General features: G+C 47.5%; 1 protein-coding gene across 12 annotated transcripts in view; it reads left to right on the top strand.

Annotated features, from left to right (window-relative positions):
- Kalrn (kalirin RhoGEF kinase) overlaps positions 1-15,011 on the top strand; it is a 609,827-nt gene that overhangs the window by 52,706 nt on the left and 542,110 nt on the right. For 3 of the 12 annotated variants that reach the window (XM_026785741.1, XM_026785735.1, XM_013351297.2), the window contains exon 1: positions 5,224-5,534. The exons of 1 other annotated variant lie outside the window; for it this stretch is intronic. In XM_026785741.1, the coding sequence (XP_026641542.1) occupies positions 5,459-5,534 (76 nt within the window). In that variant the 5' untranslated portion in view covers positions 5,224-5,458. Of the gene's footprint in view, positions 1-5,222; positions 5,535-15,011 lie in introns of those variants that run through there. 8 more of the 12 variants (XM_026785747.1, XM_026785740.1, XM_026785765.1 and 5 more) reach the window with 5 other exon arrangements.

Below are 15,011 nucleotides of genomic sequence, written 5' to 3'. Positions count from 1 at the left end.
ACCCACGTGCATGCATGCTGTCCTCTGAGACACACAGGTTCATGCGTGCATACACATACACACAATTAATTAGAAAAAGTAAAAATAAAGAAAATAAGAACCAAGATATTCAAATTACCTTAGATGGTGCATGCATGTAAATACTAAGGTATTTATCTCTGATTTAATTGCGGGTTTTCTCATACAAATGTTATACACTTTAAAAGGAGAAATTTCTCAGAGAATATTTTTTAAAAATGTTGGCTTTAGATATATGCTAACCAAAATTTAGTGTTTCTTTGGGGGAAGAGTGAGCTTCTTTTCATCCTGTTGTGCTTTCTGCTCACAGTTGCCAACTGTGGCGTTAACTGTGTGGTGCTTTGGTTTTTCGGATAGAATTGGTACGGTAGAACTTGAAAAGGGTTTGGGGGAGATGAGGAAGGGTGTGAGATGAGAGAGACGGGAGAGACTCGAGAGACTCCTTGAAGGGCCTGTGTGAGCTTGCTTTCTGTGGCGGTGATTGGTAACCTCAACTTCCTGACTCTCAGATGCTGGGAATGTGGCAGAGAGAAAACTCACCACCTATGAGGCAGGCAGCCCATTGCCTCAAGGTGTCCTCAGGTCATGGAGCCACAGCAGTTCCTTCATGGGTGAAGAAACTGCTCTCAGTGGAATGAGATGGAGGGGCCATGCTGCGAAGGAGTTCAGGTCACCATGACCTCTGGATAGACAAGCCCCCTCGGTTTGGGTTCCAAGCTGGTTTCCAAGGTTGCTTGGCTTTCACTTTTAACATAGGTGTTTCAGGAAAGGCTGTCTGCCAGGTCATCATGGTCTTACTAGGAAAGTGAATTTGGGAGGGTTGGGAGATTTAGGTGAAAAGCTCTGTGGGGTCTGATCCTTCACTGTAGGCCACACTCTGGCCCAAGTGTCAAGATCTCCTAAGGGCCTAGTATAAAGTCTGTTATCACAAATACCACAGAAGGGATCGGATTATCATACCATGATACACGGGGCTTACTCAAGAGGGACCTGGACCCAGAAGAGAGGGGCTCTAGAAGACTGAGAAACAGTGGCTGTGGGGGTGGCGAAGCTGGAGATTCAGGGCAGTGTGAAGCGTCTTGTGGCTTGCTAGGAGGGCAGAAAAGGGTGGGAGGTCAAGTTTCTTCTACTTGACTATGTGGTTTGAGCCAGTGCAGTAAGAGGTTTTGTGATACCTTTCTAGGTCAAGGGAGAGAGATAAGATCTCCCAGAGGTCAGAGGTGAGCGACAGGAAAGCTACACAAAAGCAGGAACAGTGCAGGCTAATCAGCCCTGGTCTCTCCTCCTTGCTGTGGACCAATATTTGAGGTGACGTTTAAAGCCATTGTACAGATCTGTAGTGGTCCGGCAGCGGCAATGTCTTCTGAAACCTGTGGAGAGCTGAGGATCAGCTCTGGGTCTAAGGTACATGGCGTCTCGCCCTTCCTGTGTGGCCCTCCGCTACATCTCCCTTAGCCTGCCAGGACAGGGAACTCAGAGTCACTCTGACCTGGACTCCTGGGGTGTGTGAGCAGACAGGGTACTTTGTAGAATTCAATCAAACTATTTCAGTGGGGCTAGTGCTGAACGGAGGAGAGCAGCGATTGGGCACACAAGTCACCCAGGGCAAGTCATCTCTGAGTCACCCAGGGCAGCTGGTTAAAGATGCAGGCCTCTGGGAGGTGAATCTGCTGCCCATTAAAGTTTGAGGACTCAGAATGAGAACGGGTGAGATTAGCTGGGAGAGGCCTCCTGGGAGAGGTGGACTTGAATTTCAGCGTCTGGGTGATACTTTTTAAAGATAGCATCCTCGTGTGTGGACCCAAGGAGCCTGTTCACCTGGGGACACGGGACTGTCCTAGGAGAGACTGGCAAGTGCCTGTGACATTCTCCGGGTAAAGTTTCTGAGCTGTTGCTGCTGACTTCCATTTGTCACTCGGGAATTAATTGCTTAGGGGCCAGAAGTGCCGTGGGAGGTGGCTGAGGACGGTGTCTGCTAGAGCGTTTGGTTCATGTTGCAGCTGAAGCGCAGACTGCAGGGCAAAATGGCAGCCTGGCGGAGCCTCCTTCCTGGAGTGGGGTAGGAGGAGAACACCGTGTAAACAGTCTCCATTCTGGTTCACAGACGCCAGCAGCTAGGCCACCTCTTGTGTGGTCTTCACTTGCCAGTTAGCGGCACATGCCTGAGAAGTGTGGCTAGGGCTACTGAGCCATCAGTGGTCCCAGTTGTCCTGGGAGGTGAGCGGAAAAGCTTTGGGATGTGATTGGTTCTCTCCTCCCTCGCTGCTGCTTGCCTTCTGCTCCATCCACTTAATGCTGGCTTTATCTGATTGGGAACACAGTGTTTTTCTCTAGGGCGGGTGAAAAGATGGAGAGAGAGCGGTGCCAAGAATGGAAGAAGGAACACTGGGAAGAAGGGAACACGTCGCAGTTAAGACACTAAGTAACTGCAGGCATCCGGGCAGGCAGCAGCTCTCTGCTGTGGCTGGGTGGTGCTGGCCTGCAGTGGGCTGACGGAGCCATGCCGGCAGGAATGACTGTGCCTGCTTTGACCATGATGAAAGAAGGAGCCACCGTGTCATCATTGTTTAAGACAAAACAACAGCAAAAACCCTACCTAATAAGGCCCTGTCCTGGCAATATCCTGTTCTTTCTAATTGCTCTCCAGCTGAATGACAATCCTAGCAGTCTCTTGGAACATTTTATTCAACTTCTAGAATGGCTGTTTTCAAGGAAGGCTTGTGAGGCTCGGTGGGAATAGTAGAAATGAGCGGTGGTGGGCTGGGGGACACCAAGGAGCCCTGCTTAATGGGTTGAAGCCAACCAAAAGTAGAATGCCAGACTGAATGGGTTCCTCCTGGGCTTGACCCAATGGGTGATGCTGTGCCCCAGGGTTCACTGTGTGCGGGGGAAGTGCTTACACCCATGCTGTTCTTTACCAGTCTTTATTCTGTGGAGAATGGAACCCAGTAAGGGAAAGGACAGAGGTAGCGTCCTTTTCCAGGCCCAGTATCAGCACCCGGAGAGCGCTGCAGTTTGCACATGGTCTTATAAGGGCATGAGGGTTGTCTGCTTCCTAGGTGATGCTGTTCCCTCACAGCCCCTCTGTCCAGGTCTTCTGCCATGGAAGGAGTCTCACAGTTCATGCTTGACTTTGGCATTCTTATTTGGAGATGTACTCTCTGGGCAACCATAAGCCAGGTTCCAAGGCACAATATCAAAGGCTGTTTGTCGGGTCATTGTCCCTCCCGTGCCTGTGGCGTGGCATGGGGGCACTGCCCTGCCTCTTAAGCGCTGCTGTTAGTCTGGCCCTATTATGAGGGAAAGGTGTTACATTCGCTCTGGAAGTGAGCCCCAGAGACCTCTGCAATGTGGAGGCAGGTCACACCTATGCATCATTTGATGTAAATTGTTCAGTTTCTTGGAACATGGGTCTGGCATTCTGCAGACAGGGAAGGTGATTCTTGCAGGGTTGTTTGGGCCTGAAGGAGTTGACAGATGTGAAAGTACTCTGTGAACTAAAAAGTTCTGGTCACGTGTGAGCAAGGGATTCTTGTTATTCACAAAAGGGGAAGAACTCGGTCATTTCTCGCTGGAGAGAGGAGGGGGCTTTGCATTCTTGTGGTAGCTACTCACAAGATTCTTGTCCATTTAAGGCAGTAAAAAAATTGCAGTAACAGAGCCGTAGCCTCTTGGGCGGCGAGGACTCTGCTGTGTCCCACAGCTGCCCTTTAAGAAGGCCTGCTAAGGCAATAGGGATGCTGGGTAGGGACAGCGGGCAGAATTGTGGCTTCACCTACTCCCTCCCTCTCTCCTAGCTTCCCCCACAGGCCTCCTGTCTAGTCTGAGTCCTTCAGAAACATGCAAACTATTTCACCTTAGAGTCCCAGGAATGGTGGATGCTAGAGGAGCCCCCCTCTCTCCAGCTGCCCGATAGAGGCCAGGAGGGTGGGTGCCAGGAGGGTGGGTGGAGGCCAGGCTAAACAAAACTGTGAGCAATGATTTGCACATGGCTGTTGAAATGGAGATGCTCCAGACCTGGAGTCCCCTCTGCTTTCATTTCTGTCATCAGGACACCCTGCCACCTGAAAGACAGCCCTCTCGTGTAAGTGGCCAGCTCGCTGGCTAAGCAGTCTGGAGGCAGGTGAGAACAGAGCGTTCCACCCCTCCTCTTGCACCTTTTGAAGCCTGAAATAGTGTTGGGAGGCTGGGGTGCAGTAGCAAACTTCTCCTGCCATCCAGGTAAGATGGCGTGGCTTACCTGGAATCCCGTGTTTGTTGACTTAATGCTTCTGAGATAAGGCACTGTGTCAGGTGCTTTGGAGGACCCAAGGATGGTTAAGGATCAGATCCGAACCCCATGCAGTTGATGGTCCAGTAAGGGAAAAGTTTCTTAAACCAGGGAGGAAGTAGTTTGAAAAGACATACAAAGGAGGGAGATCAGGGAGGCTGCCCAGATTCTGTGTCGTTTGTGGTGTTTCAGTCAGACTTTGGAAACTTTAGGGTTTGGCCCTGAGAAGGGGCATGGAGAGAACAGGCTCTGGCAGGAGGTGTTGGAGCAGAGGCCCAGATAAGGACTGAAGGGTGAGAGGTACAGGGACCAAGGTTCTAAGGGCAGAGGAGAAGGTCGGAGGGCACTTTTTGTCTACTTCACTCTCCGGTGATGCCAGGGGCTTCCCTCCTATGCACTGAGCCTCCCAGTTCCTCTGTAAAGCAAATACTGGTCTTCCCCAGGGAGTTGAGGCAGAAGGACTGAAGTAGCTTGCTCAAGGCCAGGAGGTGTTAAGTAGGAACTGGGATTTGAACTTGAATGCAGCACCTCAGATCCCACGTTGTCTCTCTAATAGGATCTGTGAGAGGCAGGAGGAAGAAAGGAGCAACAAGCCCTTTTCTGGTTGTGAGGGTCTAGCAGTCTTGGATGGAGAGTACCTGAGGTCTCGCAGTGAGGCAGATGGACTTTTTGGACTTTTTGGACTAGTTCTACAGTCCAGAATGGCTGAGCGTCTGGCTTCCCATTCATCGTCCTATTGGAAGAGCCTCTGGCCTCTGTGTGGGAGGTGCAGGAAGCCAGTATGGTAGGAGATACTAGAATGAAATTTTAACGGTGGCCTTGTCTGTTGATTTTCATTTCAAGGGCTACCTCAAACCTCGTTACTGTGCAAGAGCCCTCACTGACTCCCCCCTCCCCCCGCAACTCCAGCCTTCCCTGGGGTCCATGCAGGCTTAGTCTGCACAGGCGTTGTTCTGCACTTGCTCCTTTGTTGCTGTGAAACGGGCTCCCGGCACAGTCAGCCTCTGTGTGGGAGGACTGGTGGCTGTCTTTGTAGGCAGGCATTTGCTTAGAGCAGGCTGCGTGTGAGCCCAACATCAGCGGATCTGGCCTTGAGTCGGTCGGTCGGTGGTGGTGGTGGGATGAGGCTCTGCCCTGGAGACTGGCTGTGAAGGATGAGTTCAGGGTGGGATGACGGACCGCTTCTGGGACCAGTGGTATCTTTGGTATCTCCGCTTGCTTCGGCTGCTGGATCGAGGTATCCTGAGTGCGTATCTGGTCGTGCGTCTGTCTGTGTATGGGTGTATGTGTAGAAGCATGTGTGTGTGAGAGGGACATAGACACGGAAAAAGGGAAGTGGGGGAAGAAAAGGAAGAAGAAGGCATGGAGCAACAGCAGGGAGCAAACCGTGGAAGATAAAAGAAAGGTTGCTTTTCTGGGGACACGTGTGACCCAGCTGGAGATGGGGAGCACAGAGCCTTTGGGGCAGCAGCTGTATAGCACAATCATGTTTCTTGCTGGGTTTTCCTCCAGGCTCAGTGTTATAGTCCGGCAACATAAGCTGTCTTGTGGGGCTCTCCAGCATCTGAGGAGTGATGCAGAGAGGAGTCTAGTCCCTGCAGCGGAAGCTGGGGCATCCCTATGCAGACTTCTGTCTCAGCCCAGTTCTGTGACTTTACATGGATTTGTGTATTCATCTGAGCTTGTTTCCCCATCTGAGAAATGGGCGTTCTGGGATCTCTCTGCCTTACCATGCACGAATTCCTTAATCTCTGCATGTAAGACATACCATCATAGCCAGTGTGCTCACTAGGTGCTTAGTAAATGCGAAGTTCCTCCCCTTTAACTGCATCTTGGCATGATGGAGTTACAGCACTTTTCCTGGGGACAGCTCCCTTTGTGGACTGTCTACAGACACAGATCCTGTGCAGAATTTGTGGTTATGAAAAGGAAAAGAGACAGACAGCTTGACTTTTCAAATTACTCTGACCTTAATTCATTTCACCCTCATTTATTAATGTAATCAAATCTCCCGGTAGTATCTTCCAAGTCCAGACCTTCCACTGTAAAGAAAGGCCACTGTGAGCTTTGTGTAGTAATTGGTTTATAAAATGTTGAATGTTGCATTTGAGAGCTCCGGCTCCTTTAAGAAGTTTTGGCGAGAGTGAGACAAAAATCTCTGATGAACGATATGGTCTTGAAAAAGCTCTACTACCTACCCCAAACTGCCCCTCCCCAATTAGGGGTCGTCTCAGGTATTCCAGGAGGCAAATGTTAGGGGGAAGCAGAGCTGCCCAGAACAGATGTACCAGGGCCTTATCCGGGGGAGAAATCAAAGAAGGAGGAACCCAAGCCAGCACACTAGGGAAGCAGGCTTTCGCTAGCACTGAGAAACACCCATGGGAAGCCAGACTTGAGATGAGGATTGAGAAGGGAGCCAGAACTTTGTGCTGGTAGGGATCCCAGACTGGGGAGGGGTAAGAGAGCCACCCTTTGCTGTGTGATCTCAGGGAAGTTAGTACCCTGCAATGTCTGTCTCCTTCCTTGTATAAAGAGATGCCTATGGTCGTGGTGCCGATTTAAGTGGTTGTTGTGGGGGTAAGTGAGAGGCTGCAGATGAACTACCCATCCCATTGCCTGTGAGCAGAATACCCCTGACTGTTAAGGCACACTAGTCCCTGCTCTCCTGCAGGTGTCCTAGGAAAGACAGGAACAGGTGGCATGCAACAACCCCGAGCTGAGTACGCTGCTGAGGGATTGCTAGTGGCGTAGAGAGCTTTTATAGTTGTGTGAACAGAGGCCATGTTCAGATTAGCATATCACACCAATTTAAAGAAGAAAGTAGACGCCAACATATAAGCCATGGTAATAATAATTTATTTTCAATTTCCATAAAATGCTGGAATCCATGAACTGCACACTTGTTTCAGGTGCTAGCTTCATTACTTTCTAAGGGTCCTTGAATAAATAATCTGTCCTTGGCTCATTAGTCTTGGCTTATGAAAGGGAAGATTAATAATACCCACACCATAGAGTTTGCAGGGAACGTATTCGTTCCTGTAAAAGCATCTCACAGTAGTGAATTTACGGACTGATGGATCCCTTAGAAAGCATAAACTGGCTTCCAGAATCGTGTATCTGTGTATTTCACATTTGGCCATGATGCATAGGCTCATGGTCATTCCTGTACACAGTGTCTGTAGGGAGTTCCTTAATGTGAAGATCCAGACTGTTTAGGGAATCTGATTTCCAGGCTGTCATGGGTTGGACATTGCTCCTGGCACTCAGTTTTAGCTGATGGACAGTACAGTATTATGAACAATATGTCCACATGACATATATCCACATTCAAGCAAGATTTTTCTCTATAGCAAATATAGTAATGTTAGCCAGCATTGCGTAGGAAATGGCATGTTTTGCGGACTGAGCTAGCTCATGGGAAATGCTCAGTAAATATTAGTTGGATGAGTGAATTAATGAATTAATGAGTGATGAACCTACCTCGCAGAGCAGTGAACAAATTTCCCTCAGATCTCTAGGGAAACAGAATTTAGCTCCTTTCATCTGTTTTAGGATTTTATCTTTCCCTTGCTATTGCTGTGCTTTATGTCATCTTGAAAGTCACAAGCCTCAGGAAGGCAAGGAGGGGATAAGAGTTGAGAGGAGTGGGGGATGATGATGTTAGCCCGGAAAACTGTCTGCCAGCCTGAGTTGTGTGCTTGGCTGAACTGGAGAAGAAATGAGTCTGTGACTTACACACTTGAAAGGAGGGAAACATCAGAACACACCGCAGAGCAGAAATAAACTCTTCAGAAAACAACTGTGTGGGCTTTCTTACCATAGACACGTTTTTCATCTCCCCCCCCACTGTTCAGCTATTGGTAAGACCTAAAAGCTAAGCCTATTGTTTTCGAGAGCCTAACTTGCTGCATAGGAGGGTTTATGTGATAACGCACCGTCAGTTTGCTCAGACATTGCATTTGGATGAGTTAGTCTCATTAATAACAGACACAGTTTTTACTGTGTGTGTTGCCTGGTGTTTTATCCATTCTACTGCCTGTGGTTCGGGGGCTTACAGATGTTGGCTAAGGAGATAGTTGCCATGATGGAGACATCCACGAGAGAAAAAAATCTCATGCAGATAAGAAGTGCAAGAAGCAACCTCGCTAGTATTGAGTTTTGGTGTTTCTGCAGGGACCTGGTGGGTCTAGTGAGGGTTCACCAGCATGTGGGAAAGTCTACCACCACCAGCCCGTGTGGTGATCTTTGGTGATTTACAGATGTTGCTGAGCTTCTAGCATGGAGGATATTAATTCTTCCCAATGTTCGAGTCTGCTATGCTGCCTGTGCTTCATCTTACCGCATGCATCCATGTGGACTCTTCTACCCTATGTGTTCCTCATTTTCACTCCGGCCTTCTCTGTACCCTTCCAACTTTCTTGCCTTAACCTGGGGCCACGGGTGTCTGCCTGTCCAGCCTACCCGTCCCCTCAGCCTCTGCCCCTCATGCCTGTTCTCTCTGTCCTGGTACACTAGAACACACTCATGATACCTGTATCCCCATTGCCCACAGCTTGCCTGCTACTTTCCAGTCCATCTCCAAATTTCTGCCAATTTTGACCCCCAGGCTGGGCCATTGCACCCTCCTCTCCCTCTCCTTTTCCTGCTCTCTAACTTTGAATTCCTCTTTCTCTTCAGTGTCATGCCTTTTCTTGTGGGCTTTCTCTCTCTTTATTGTGCATGTGTGCTTATAGAGGTCATAGGTCAACGTTGGTTGCTGTTCCTTAAGAGTTGAGATTTTTCTCTTTTCATTTCATTCTTTCCTTTTATTTATTTATTTTTTTGAGACAGGGTTTTGTATTCAGCCTGAAACTCTCTGAGTAGGCTAGGCTGGGTGGCCAGTGACCTCCAGGTTTCCTCCTGCCATATGCCTACCCAGTGCTGGAATTATAAGCATGTGCCACTGTGTATTGCTTTTTGTCTATGCCTTCTGGGGATCCAAACTCAGGTTCTCATGCTTGCAAATCAAACATTTTAAAGACTGAGCTGTCTTTCTAGCCCTCTTCACCACTGGGCTTTTACCTCCAATCCATTATTTTTAAAAATAAATTTATGTATAAATTGGAATAAATTAAAAATAATATAAAAGAAAGTATAGTGTAGAAGTTATGGGGTATGGTGAAAATGGTGTTTGGAAGCATACATGGCATACATTTTAGGCTGCTTGATTTCTTCATAGTGCATCATCTGCATTCTGATGACTATCATAAAGCGCTTGGGGTTTTGAACCAGAAACCTGCTGGTTCCCATCATATACACTATACAGATTTGTCATTTATATTGGTTTAATAAAACACTGATTGGCCAGTAGCCAGACAGGAAGTATAGGAGGGGCAACCAGACTAGGAGAATTCTGGGAAGAAGAAAGGCAGAGACGCAGTCACCAGCAAGATGCAGAGGAAGCAAGATGAAGATGCTGCACTGAGAAAAGGTACCAAAGCATGTGGCTAAACGTAGATAAGAATTATGGGTTAATTTAAGTTGGAAGAGCTAGCTAATAGTAAGCCTGAGCTAATAAGTCATACAGCTTAGAATTAATATAAGCTTCTGTGTGTTTCTTTGGGACTGAACGGCTGCGGGACCAGGTGGGACAGAAACTTCAGTCAATATTCCCATCCCTCAGCGTACATAGTTTCACGTTCTGTTTCCAACCCCAGTCCAGGCAGCTGGACTGGAACCCTTGGCATGGACTGGCACTGGCATCTCTTAGGTGACTCTGATGGAGCCAAGGCTGGGGTCTGCTTGTTGCCATCTTTTAATGTGATGTCAGAGAGCAAAGGCAAAATGGCTCTGGGGTAAAACAACAAGAGAAATGATAGAGTCACCGTGAGAATAGCATGTTCAGAGTAAAGATGAACTTGTAACAAAATGTAACGGAATGTGATCTTTTGATATGCTTGATGCAACTCTCTTTCGAAATTATAGACATTTCCTATCATGACCTAACTTAAACCTCGAGTTTCCATCATATTCCTGGGGAAACATTCGTCCAGTGTTCTAGAAGGTTGATTGGCCCCACCTTACTTTAGGTTTATAGGTCCCAGTTCTGGCCTCCTCAGGTTTTGGACCTAGGATGACATGTGAAAAATCTTTCCTAATTTGTTCAAGGTAAGTTCTACATTGTTAAGCAGGCACTGCCCACTTTCTGCTGGAATCAAAGAAAGGATGATCCTTTTCATACTTAGGAGAGATGGGAGGGGAGGGGCATTCTTGTCCATAGATGTCATAGCATGAGGCTCCACTCTGGCCAGGAATCTGAGATTTTCGCTGCTGTTCCCATCTCCCCTACTGACTGTTCTCTGTTGTCTCAACCTTCAGAACAAGCCAAGGACTGATTCTGAGGCAGCTAGCTCACATGCCCTGGGTCGTGAAGGCTCTTTGGACAATCTTGTCCTTACTGCTCTTGTTCCTGGTTTCTGTCACTGGCAGATGCCCTGTCTCTAGCTCGCTGACAGCCTACACAACTTTGGCCTCTGTCTGGAGTGCACTCGGAATCTCTACTTAGACTAGCCTGCCGCAGACTCTGACTATTCACCTAGGATGGCTTTCCTGTATTGTTAGTGGCTGTGTGTGTGTTCTTGATATGACCTGTGGCTTCTTTGGATGCACTTCTGTGATGCGTTACATCCTTTGACTAGTCACTGAGAAAAAGAAGAGGAAAACATGAAAAGTGTATGGGGTGATTCTCCTGGGCTGGAGTTTTTCTAACAAGAGGAGTTTTGTTTGTAAACTTCCTTCCCCATTGGGCTGAATATTCATACAAGACCAAGTTATTTTAATTTAGCTTTTAAAGTCACAGGCATATGTCTGTTATAGGAACTAGACCTCTTATCTGATCAGCGGCTGGAAACACTGTCCCAGAGCAACCCCCTGTTGTGCCATCTCCCCCAGAGCCTCCTCAGACCTCCCTTTGTTTTCTCTCCAACTGCCTGAAGCCTTCTTTATAGAGGATGACCCACTTCCCTCTCCTTCTCAGTCTCTGTTGACTTGACCCTGTGTCCTCCAGAGAAAGTACCCCTAATTATTCACACCTGGTTCTGGTTTGCCCACGGGCCCTCAGGTGCCAGGTCCAGGAACCAGGGGCTCCGCGTGCTCCTGTGGAGAGTAATAATACACGCCTCCCGGTATTGCCCTGAGCTTCAAAGAATGTGTGGCCAGCACCCAAGGCGAGCAAGCACTCAGTGCTTTTCCTCTGGGATTTCTGTAGCTTAATTGCTTCTCAGGGGTCAGTGTTCCCCACTGTGAGTGGACAGCAGGGCTTTGTCCCCACCATTTTTTTTTTCAATTTCTCCCTGGGTCAAAGTTGTATCCTAATAGGAAATCTAACAAAAAAAGTCAACTAAGAGAATATCTGAACACTCCCAGGAACGGAATCATCACAGCCTTACTAAGGAGTTAAAGGGAGAAGAGTGAGAATTTGAAAACTGCTAGTATCTTCCCTTCCCCTTTGGTCTGCAGTGCCCTTCTCTGGGGCAGGCCACATCGGTTCCCATTTCACAGATGGGAAACGGACTTAAGGAGGTATTTTGCTGAAATCATGCAAGCACTAAGAGAAAAGCCACAACCTCTGTTTCCACATAGCAAGGGTTAGCGCCTATGCTGACCGTGTCTCATGATTCTCTGCATCTCCATCTTGGGTGTGCATGTGAAACTGTGTCCAGCTACCTCCCTGGTTGGCAGGAGGAGAGGGTATCACTGTACTGCATTGTCCGCGGTGTGAGATTGCCAGGTACGATGTATCTAGGCCAAGTCCTGGGGGAAGGAGGACACTGATAGCCTCTCTTTGGAGTGCTGGTATGGGGTTTCCAAGCAGTGGGCAGAGGTTACTATGATATGAGGAAAGGAAAGTAGCAAGGCTCCCTGGGGTAACACGGCCTCCCAGGGTTGATTCTTCCACTGAGGATTGTTTAATGGTTGTTGAAGGCCAAAAGGTGTTTTCTTCGATGGTCAGAAAGCCAAATGAATTTCTGGTGTAAGTGATGGCCTGCTTTTGTCTTTGTGGATGGAGGTGATATGTGAAATTGTGAGAGCCATAGATATTGTGTTAATAGTTGAAGTAGTAATACTGTCTACAGGTATTATAGGGACCTTTGAGGGGTTGGAGATCAGATTCTAGCTCTGTGGAATTTTATAATTCATCTCCTGAAAGGATCTTAAAGAACCAAAAGCTATGGGTTAGGGGCTTAGTGGTTAAGAGCTCTGCCTGTTTTTAGGAGGACACTGGCTTGATTCTCAGCATCTACACGATGACTCACAACCATCTGTAACTCTAATTCTAAGAAAATCTGATGACTTCTTCTGGTCTCTGTGAGCATCAAGCACACTCGGGGTGCACAGATAGATAGATATACATGCAGTTAAAACATCCATACAGAGAAAAAGATTTAACACAGCATAACAACACCACCACCAACAAACTAGCTGTTGCCTCTGTGAGTCTCTTACATCCTTCTATCCAGTTGTGGGTTACCTGTAAGTAGATTCTTTCTCCTAACTCTGGTGTGCCATGGTTCCATGCAACAATACCTACAATAGCCACCAAACACACGCCAGTAATACCTATAATACTTATGTATGATATCAGGGTGCATTATTTCAGGTTAAATCCCTAAATGAGTGCAACATAAATAAGAGAAATAAGTGGGTGGAATGAAGAAAGGCGTGCTTCTTCATCCAATAAGTAACCCCAAGGACCTACTGTGTGCTATGCTCTGAGGATCTGGGAATAGTGTTGAAGAAAACAGTGGACTTGTCTTCAGGAATCTTTACATCTAGTGCAAGGAGCCACAATGTCAGCAGAATAAGCAATACAGCAACTTAATTATGAGGGTGGCAGTCAGAGGATGCAGAACACTTATGTGGTGAGAACTGAAGCCGGAGAGAGAGGGTGCGGTCACTCTATGCTTACATGTCAAGTTACAAACAATTGGTGGCAAGGTAATAGCATTCCACTAGCATGTGTTGAACAATACTCGAGATCCAGGCAGTGGATTTATGATCTAGGAATCCTAAGATGCATAACTTGGGGTGCTTATGGCCTAAGAAAAAACTTGGATATATGGAAATTACTTTGCAACAAAATTGTAGGTAAAAATAACCAGAACTGCAGAGGAGGAAAGAAAAAAACTATTCACCTGGAGGTGTTTATCTTTCCACAGCATCAAATAGAACTTTGGCGAAGTCAGACATTCCAGTCAGTGAAGCAGGGGTGGAGGCACAGTGAGGGCTGTAAGGGATGCCTGGCTGAAGAAGAGGAGGTCAGTGTACCCAGAATATGCTTGTGAGGGAAGACACAGGGAACTCCTGAGTACAAGAGCCTGGTTCTGGTGGATTTGCATGCATAAGAACAGCATGACAAGAGTAACAGGAATTTGGGGTTCTTCATATCTGAGGGTAATAGAAGGACCATGCATAGGTTTAGCTGGAAAAGTCACACTGGAAGAAAGCTGAAACCTTGGGTTTAGATCACAGAATGCAGCGGCAGTATAGTATGTACGTCTGTGGGTCTAGGGAGCAGCTAAAGCCGGAGGGGCATGATCTTGAGTCAGATGCCCAGAAGTGACAGTGAAACCGTCAATAGTCCAGGGAAGACAGCACAATGTAGACAGTTTGCGGAAATCAGAGACAGAGAAGCTATTTCTGAAGGGTGGGAGGAGCGGTGATTTCAGGGGAGTGAGAGGGGTAGTTAGGGTTCGTCATGCGCAGGGGGATGGCACATGGTGCAGGGTTTGGTAGCAGAAGGCACCGATGGCTGCTTGCAGCGTTGTTTCAGTGCCTTCATGATGAGGAGCCAGATTGCAGTGGGAGGAGGTGGGGAGGGCAGGCAGCAGCCAGCGCATACCGTTTGCTTGAGAAACATGTCAGGAAATACAGGGTAAAAATAGACCAATGATTGGTGGGGCACGGGGGTCAAGAAGGAAGGCCTGAATCTCTTTAAGGTGGGGGCATGGGACTGTGACAGAAGTTAGAAAATGATGAAGAAATGGGCTTATGGATCCACTTGTAAATACTGAGCACCAACAGTGAATCGAGACGTTTGAAGCATTGTGCTGTTTGATGGGGAGACACCATGAAGAAAACATGAAGTCTTCATACAGTTTGCCTTCTAGAGAGTGAGCAGGTAGCACACGGGTCCAGCAACAGTTGAATTTATAATAGCAACTTGCAATAAGTGCTAGAAAGTCCAGAAGTGGCCCAGAAAGCAGGAATTGGCTAAATTAGAAGTTGCAGATAAAATTGGGAGACTGGAGAATGGGCTACTCTCTGTGTTGGGAGGGAGAAAAAGAGAGTGCTTCTAAAATTATTTCTTTTGAATAGAAAAAATAAAAATAAGGAAGTACTCTAGCATTTCTAGTTGGGATGCCTTGTTTAGCAAATAGTCAATGTCATGGGCTAAGACTGGAGATAGGAGATAAGTGTGACCTTAGGTGGGTTCTGCTCCATTCAAACCTCCAGTTACCCTGTGATTGTAGAGGACGCCATTCTTACTCTGTAGATGAGTTAACTAAAGGGACCGAGAAAACTCGGGGCTGGAAAAGGTGGGGACTGGGGTGTGTGTGTGTGTGTGTGTATGTGTATGTATGTGTGTGCATGCATGTTTGTATATGTGTGTATGTGCGTGTATGCATGTGTGTATGTGTGTGTATGTGTGCGTGCATGTTTGTATATAAGTGTGTATGTGTGT

This window comes from Microtus ochrogaster, chromosome 2, assembly GCF_000317375.1.
Source record: "Microtus ochrogaster isolate Prairie Vole_2 chromosome 2, MicOch1.0, whole genome shotgun sequence".
NCBI classification, from domain to species: Eukaryota; Metazoa; Chordata; class Mammalia; order Rodentia; family Cricetidae; genus Microtus; species Microtus ochrogaster.
The sequence above is the reverse complement of the archived record's forward strand: the minus strand, read 5'-3'. Positions and strand labels throughout refer to the sequence as shown.